The sequence below is a fragment of the Asterias rubens genome, chromosome 19 (assembly GCF_902459465.1).
Source record: "Asterias rubens chromosome 19, eAstRub1.3, whole genome shotgun sequence".
NCBI classification, from domain to species: Eukaryota; Metazoa; Echinodermata; class Asteroidea; order Forcipulatida; family Asteriidae; genus Asterias; species Asterias rubens.
Window position 1 is genome coordinate 799201 of NC_047080.1, and position 7784 is coordinate 806984.

Here is a 7784-nt window from a genome sequence, read left to right on the forward strand (position 1 = left end):
TGCGTCTCTGTCATTTCTCCATAAATATATTTGTCTAATTTAGAGTCGGAAATAAAATTTGGATGTAACAACAATAGTCCCGCCCCCATAACAGAATCTCGCTTGGTTTCAATCAATAGCGCCCTCTATCGGCGATTAGTAGCCAATTGCACTCGGTGGACTCTGACGTATGCTTTCTGATATAAATTTATGTCATGGTTGTTGTGCACACGCTGATGTACGATACGAAAATTGCATGGGAGGAAGTGTGTGTGCCACGTTATTATAAAATTGATTGGATGCCCATTGAATAGGTGTATGTGTGTTCAAGCGCTCGGTAGTCAAAATGGCCATGTCTGTAGCTAAATCCAGGCTGACTTTTGTGTGTCTCTGCGTCCTGATTTACTCCTTTTCCACGGAGATTTCAGCCCATGGATCCGGCGAACATGTCCACGGAGAAAAGGTGCAGTCTCATGAAGGAATTCACAGCCATGACACGGGTGCACCTCCACTCAAATCCAGCTCTATGCAGAAATGGGGAGATGCAATCGGAGCAACTCTTCTGATCAGCGCAGCACCATTCTTGATTTTATTTGTCATTCCTTTGGACAAGGACCGTGAAGGGCAAGAGGCACTCTTGAAGGTGTTGCTCAGTTTTGCCTCCGGAGGGTTACTGGGTGACGCTTTCTTGCATCTTATTCCTCATGCCGTCTCACCACATCATCACCATGGAGATGATGGCGAGGGGCATCACCATCACCATGAGGATGAACATCACCACGTCCACGATGACCATCATCACCATCATGACCACACACATGACATGATGGTTGGTTTATGGGTTCTTACCGGTATCGTTATTTTCCTGGTTGTTGAGAAAACCGTTCGTTATCTCAAAGGAGGGGCTGGCCACACCCACTCCCATGGCGGTGTGGTTGCCGAGCCAAAAGAATCAAGTGTTGTCAATGGAAGCGGAAAGACAGCAAAAGAAGGCGGAGCAAGGAGGAGAAAAAAGACGAACAGCGGAAATGGAACAAAAAAGAATGGCGATGAGGCATCAGATGACTCAGAAAAGGGTAATGATGATGCCCAGCTTGAAAGAAAGAACAACTTTCTTTCATGTAAAATTGAAAGTTTTTTGGGTTCACAGTTGCTACTCCTACCTAGGACTATGGTTCGTTCGGCTATTGTCTTGAGACAATAGTGGAACGAACCTCATAGTTCTAGAACTTCTAGGACACACAGTTGCAGGCTAGCTGATACTTCATGTTTCAAATGGACGCAACACAATCATCACAGTTTATGCAACATCTTGTTCAAGGGGCAGATTTGTTCATTTCTAACACACGTTCCTGTCTGCAACTCCGTGCTCAAACTTCACACGGCAACTGTCTAGCTGGAGTTTGTTAAAGCTTAAATTAAATGCTGAGCTGAAATCTGAATACTGCAAAGAGTGTTATGCCAATCCTGCACCTTGAACAAGATAGAAGTTTTTAGAACATAATCGTAAAATTACAGTGAAAGTTGGTATTGTCTCCATACTCCTGCTTGGTTATTGCATTGAAATTGTGAAATGTTTGAGTAGCTGCGTGTTTCATTTTAGAAGTTTACATTTCCCATACATTGTGTTAATACATGAGAAAAATTGTACTGCTCAGAACAAAGTGCCAGGCCATCATGTGCCATCTTACATCAGGCCTGGAACTACATAAAAAGAGGGCACGGAGGCCATGGCCCATGTTGCCCTGGTCTTTGCCTTGATGCCCCATCGACAAACATAGAAAGTGCCCTAATGCAAAGTGCAAACTGTTGACTTCTTAACTTTTGGCCAATATCTTACCTTGACTATATTTACCAATGAAGAACTGTGCACCTATAATTGTTGACATGAATTTTAAGTTCTTGACCCTTGACTTGAGAGTGAGAGTAAAAATAATCACTTTCAAAAGATGTTGATGTGAAATCAAAATTAAATTAATTTTGAGTAGTTGGCTATAGAATGCTAGCACTAGCAGACATTGAAACAAAACGTTAAAATGTTGTGGTAGAATTTAAAGTTTTAAATGTAGAAACTTGCCATAGTCTGTTAATTGTGATTGTGAAGTTTTAAATGAAACAGAAATTTTTCTTTAGAACGAAAAAACAACAAAACATCATACCGATTCTACACACTATAGCATATAAATCATTCAATATCAATTTCTAAAAAAAGACTGTATAGGAAATTTACCATCTGTTACCAAAATGCATCGAGCCTAATTAACATAATCGCTGAATCAGTGAACATGCAGAGCATTGATTGCTCGCTAACAAACAACACATCAGTTGACTTCCAATTATAGTTTTATCCTACCATGTCTTACAATAATTATTTGGCCTTGTACATAAATAGATGGATTCTCAAATTAATTTATTTTTGATCACTGCAAATGCTACAGGCCTACTGTACCTGGGAACATTTTGATCCATTGAGCTCAGAGAACTACTGCAAAATGTTTGACCTAAAACAAGTCCTATGATTTTTGTCTCACATTCAAAATAAAAATGAGTATTTTGACGATATCAGAAAACTAACCTACTTTTTTTTTTAAAAGCATTCTAAAACTGATAGGGGCCTGAACTGTAATTGATAACCTGTAATGGGAACACAGCCGTACACTATACACCTAATCTGTGTATCATGATTCATAGTAATTAGTTGGCCTGTAAAATGTTAAATTGTATAAATTAAATTATTTAGGTGTGACTCCATAAACTGCCAGCAACTTGTAGTAGGTACTTAACATTGTGCAAAGTACCCGTTATCCACCCATAAAAACGCATAATTTGTTTTGTTCAGAGTTAAGATAATATAAGAATGTAAAAAAAAAAAAAATCTTTTAAAAACATTTTTGATAATGACTGCCGGTCTGGAATTTTAAAATTTTTATCTTTGAAGTGTAATCCAATGCCCTTTAAAAAAAGGAATTACTTCTTTATAACGGTAATTCATTATTCAGAACTTAATATTTCCTTTTACAGATGAAGGAATCAAAGTTGCCGGCTACTTGAACCTAGCAGCAGACTGCACACACAACTTCACCGATGGTTTAGCAATTGGAGCATCGTTCCTCGTTAGTCGTAATGTCGGAATCGTCACAACTATCACCATACTGTTACATGAGGTCCCGCATGAGATTGGAGACTTTGCAATTCTTGTGCAATCTGGTTGCAGCAAGAGAAAGGTGGGTTCACTAATAAGTCGGACAATTGGTGGCTAAGGGCTACCTTAAAGAGGTTTGCAGTAACACCATGTGAAAATCTCTCTTGGATGGTATTGGTTCTTGTGCAATCTGGTTGCAGCAAGAGAAAGGTGGGTTCACTAATAAGTCGGACAATTGGTGGCTAAGGGCTACCTTAAAGAGGTTTGCAGTAACACCATGTGAAAATCTCTCTTGGATGGTATTGGTTCTTGTGCAATCTGGTTGCAGCAAGAGAAAGGTGGGTTCAGTAATAAGTCGGACAATTGGGGGCTAAGGGCTACCTTAAAGAGGTTTGCAGTAACACCATGTGAAAATCTCTCTTGGATGGTATTGGTTCTTGTGCAATCTGGTTGCAGCAAGAGAAAGGTGGGTTCAGTAATAAGTCGGACAATTGGTGGCTAAGGGCTACCTTAAAGAGGTTTGCAGTAACACCATGTGAAAATCTCTCTTGGATGGTATTGGTTCTTGTGCAATCTGGTTGCAGCAAGAGAAAGGTGGGTTCAGTAATAAGTCGGACAATTGGTGGCTAAGGGCTACCTTAAAGAGGTTTGCAGTAACACCATGTGAAAATCTCTCTTGGATGGTATTGGTTCTTGTGCAATCTGGTTGCAGCAAGAGAAAGGTGGGTTCAGTAATAAGTCGGACAATTGGTGGCTAAGGGCTACCTTAAAGAGGTTTGCAGTAACACCATGTGAAAATCTCTCTTGGATGGTATTGGTTCTGAAAAGAACCGGTGGTGAAAGACTTTTCCACAACTTTTCCAGAACCAACACAACTCAAAGGAGATTTTTACATGGTGTTACCGAACACCTTTCTCAGTTCTGCCATATTTCAAATCCAACTTATTTGGTGGGTAGTAAATGCATGAGTTGTTCTGAACAGATGGTCGGGGAGGCCGATTTGTATTTTTCCTTGCCTTTCATTCTTGGACCTTGGTTTGAATTCCACCGGTGGGCACTATGTGGATTAGAATTGTAGTCTCTATCTGATTGCATTGGGTTTTCCCTGGAATAATTCTCCAGGATCAAACAGAGAGAAGACAAATGGACAAATAGAGACAGTATGGAGGCTGTTTTGATTGGAGACTGGCTAGTCAGAAACAAGACAAACAGAAAATCAAAGACAAGACAAATGGACAATAACAGATAAGACAAACATACAAACAGAGACAAGACTACATAGAAAAGACAAACAGACAAACAGAGAAGACAAATGGACAAACGGAGATAGTATGGAGGCTGTTTTGAGTGGAGGCGTGTAGTAATAAGCCTGTGGCTAGTCGGAAACAAGACAAACAGAAAATCAAAGACAAGACAAATGGACAAAGACAGATAAGACAAACATACAAACATAAACAAGACAAACAGACAAACAGAGACAAGACAAATGGACGAACAAAACAGTACATACAACAGCAGCTCTTAGTTAACTAGAATGAAGTAAAAATTATGTTAAAAAAATAAATAACAATTGATTATGATTCACCTTGCAAAGCAGTCAATAATTTAATGTGGTGTTTATTTGTCACTTTGTATTTACAGGCAATGTATCTCCAGCTTGTTACAGCAGTTGGAGCTCTCGCTGGTTGTGTCACAGCCCTGTTGGCCGAAGGAGGGGATGAAACCGCCCCCAGCTGGATCTTACCGGTTACAGCCGGTGGCTTCATTTACATAGCAACCGTCTCGGTCATACCTGAGTTGCTTCAACACAACAACATCAAGCAGTCTATAGCAGAGATCTTCGGTCTGTTAGCAGGAGTCTCTCTGATGATTCTAATTGCTTATTTTGAGTGAGAATTTTTGTTTTGTTTTTTGCCAGTGAAAAATTATTTTATTTTCTATCTTATAAAGTTTTAGATTTCAAAATAACACCCGTCATTTGCGTGCATTTATTTTTTATTCCTGTAAGAGTAAGTTGGTTTTCAATTTTGTTCATAAAAATAAAACTTGTTCCTTTATTGGATCATAATTTCTGCACATTGAAACACGAAATGACACGGTCGTTCAAACTTGCTATAAAAAAATCAACTAAGATTGTGTCTAGGTTGTTCATTTCAATGAAAAATTTAACTGGGTATCCAAGAAACAAGAGACTAACATATTGCTTATTTTTTTTAAAGTTTCATTTCTTATGGCCCAAAATGGCTTTAAGTATGATACTGATTCTCTGAAAATGACTCATTTTTGCTTTGTATCTAAGTTTAGCATTAATGTTTATTTGTAATATCTGTAGCGTACATTGGTTGTCGAAAATGATTGAATGTCTGAGTGTATTGGTTGTCATCATATTTTCTATTTTATGACACTTTCCTAGGATCCCACCAGTTTCTGTTTTATTTCCTTTAGTCAAATTTTTCCTTTAATAGTGAAGACATTTCTTTCAGTATTTCTTTGTTTGTGTTTAGGAAAATTTTACCGCTTCAAGAATTAATCTCGCATGCAACTTTAGTATCAGCCGGTTTTCTCAGAATTTGTTTCTCCCTTTGTAGTGAAGTAGAAAACTGAAAAACACTTCAAGTTTTTGTATTAAAAAGTCTCTTTTATTTAATTTGATTTCTTTTTATTCCACTGTACACTGGGAAAACATGAGGAGTCAATTAAAAAAAAAACAATCCAAAACATAAAACATTGACTGAGAAAATAGAAACATAAAAGTGTATACACATTTTCAAGTAGTATAAATTACCAAGCCAGTGAGTGGCAAGGATTGCATTGGGGATTGCCAGCAGTGAGTGGCAAGGATTGCATTGGGGATTGCCAGCATTGAGTTAGAATTCTTGCCTCAGAATTGTCAAGATTTCAACATTGATGGAGACAGACTTATTGAAACATATAATCTTTCAGGTATCTCTAGAAATCCCAAAGTAGGGTCGGGGGATTCCCCCTTTGTCTTTTTGTGCTCCACCACATTTTTAGCCAATGTAGCTTGGTCAGTGTACACGTATGAATGTTTATTGTTTATAGATTACAAAAGTGCATTTGTGATGTCCTACCAAAGCCCTTTTCACACGACTGCATTTAAACAGGAGTCCCTTGCTTTAATTTCAGCATGGTTTTGAAAGTTTATAAATTTAACTCTTTGTCGAAGGACAGCAAAGGTCGGACTGTCCGAGGTCCCTGTGATATCTCAAATTTGCTGTCCTTTGCTGTACAGTTTTTAAAGATTTCAAACTCGACCAAAATAAAAAAATAAACAAAGGACCCTTGCTACATTGCTGTTGTCTGAAAATGGCTAGTGTAAAATGTTAAATGTGTTTGAAGAACAACGATATTTGTACAACGAAAACAACAATCCTTGTCATGTATATTTTATTCCGAAAACTGTTTTGCAGATAATGTTGAACAATTTAATATTTTTTGTGTTTAAGAGCAAATGTGGATTGGTGGATAATTGCTAAAGGCTGTTATGTGGTGAATTGTGATGTGTAATTTAATGGCCGTATTACAATACAGCCAACTTTTTATTTCCTTTAATAAGTTAACAAAAACCAAAGTGGACTAGATAGAAAATAGACTGGTTCTTTGTATGCTTAAATTCCATAATGCAGCCAATGAACATAAAAGAAATGGTTGCATCGACTATAGATACAAAAACTATATTTAGAGTAAACAATTTTAAAGGGAAGGTACACATTTGGTAATTACTCAAAACAAATATTAACTTAAAAACTAACTTGGTAACGAGCATTGGAGAGATGTTGATAATAAAAAACATTGTGGGAAATGACTCCCTCTGAAGTAATGTAGTTTTTGAGAAATAGGTAAATTCTCACTCAAATAATAAAAGACTTCTAGCTAGAAGTCTTTTATTCCTATCTGAAAGCACACAAATTCGTCCAACAAGGGTGTTTTTCTTTCATCATTTTCTTGCAACTTCGATGACCAATTAAGCCCCAATTGTCACAGGCTTGTTGTTTTATGCTGATGATGGGATACACCAAGTGAGAACACTGGTCTTTGAGAATTACCAAACGTGTACAGTGTCTTTAAATATTCATCCCAAAAAGTAAATGGTAATTTTAATTTTGACGCCTGCATGAAATGACGGTGAAATCATTCAGTTGTAAGGGCTACTTCTAGGTCCAGGTACTTAATAATAATGCGATATTTGTGGCACTGGTTGAAAATAAATGAAGAAAAACAAGTGATTTTTACTGCATTTTGTCTTATTATGTATTCCATTTAATTGTTTGATTAATTGAATGTTGATAGGAGTATTATCAAAACAAAGTGCAGCCTGGCTTTGCTAAGGTTAATTAGTTTGTTTTATTTGTTTGTGTGTTTGTTTGTTGGGTGTTTAAGGGGGAGGGGGAGGGGAGAGGGCATGTATTTAAGATATGTGTCTTCTATTCATCACAATCCCACACTTACTTTATTGCTGCCCTTAAATTGTTATTTTCATGCTGGTGAAAAGACCTTTCAACTGAAAATGTTAATGGGCAGTAAAGTAGACTATTTGAATTGAGAAACTTTAAACCCTCCCCCGAAAATAATGACTTAAATTTCGTTTCACCCCACCCCCTATTCCTGCCCCCTCCCCCCCCCCAATTCCTGGTTCCACACA

General features: G+C 37.6%; 1 protein-coding gene across 1 annotated transcript; it reads left to right on the forward strand.

Annotated features, from left to right (window-relative positions):
• Nucleotides 1-194: 194 nt before the first annotated feature.
• Nucleotides 195-6901, forward strand: LOC117303177 (protein catecholamines up-like). The gene is made up of 3 exons (XM_033787303.1): nucleotides 195-1055; nucleotides 3001-3203; nucleotides 4763-6901. Exons 1-3 carry the CDS (start codon nucleotides 326-328, stop codon nucleotides 5012-5014), a joined length of 1185 nt encoding a protein of 394 aa, XP_033643194.1. The 5' UTR covers nucleotides 195-325; the 3' UTR covers nucleotides 5015-6901.
• Nucleotides 6902-7784: the final 883 nt, after the last annotated feature.

What these genes read in the sequence shown, in the direction of transcription:
- LOC117303177 (XM_033787303.1), top strand. Translation starts at nt 326, where the DNA reads ATGGCCATGTCTGTAGCTAAATCCAGGCTGACTTTTGTGTGTCTCTGC. An exon ending in ATCAGATGACTCAGAAAAGG is followed by an intron (nt 1,056 to 3,000) that starts GTAATGATGATG and finishes TTCCTTTTACAG; the next exon opens with ATGAAGGAATCAAAGTTGCC. An exon ending in CTGGTTGCAGCAAGAGAAAG is followed by an intron (nt 3,204 to 4,762) that starts GTGGGTTCACTA and finishes TTGTATTTACAG; the next exon opens with GCAATGTATCTCCAGCTTGT.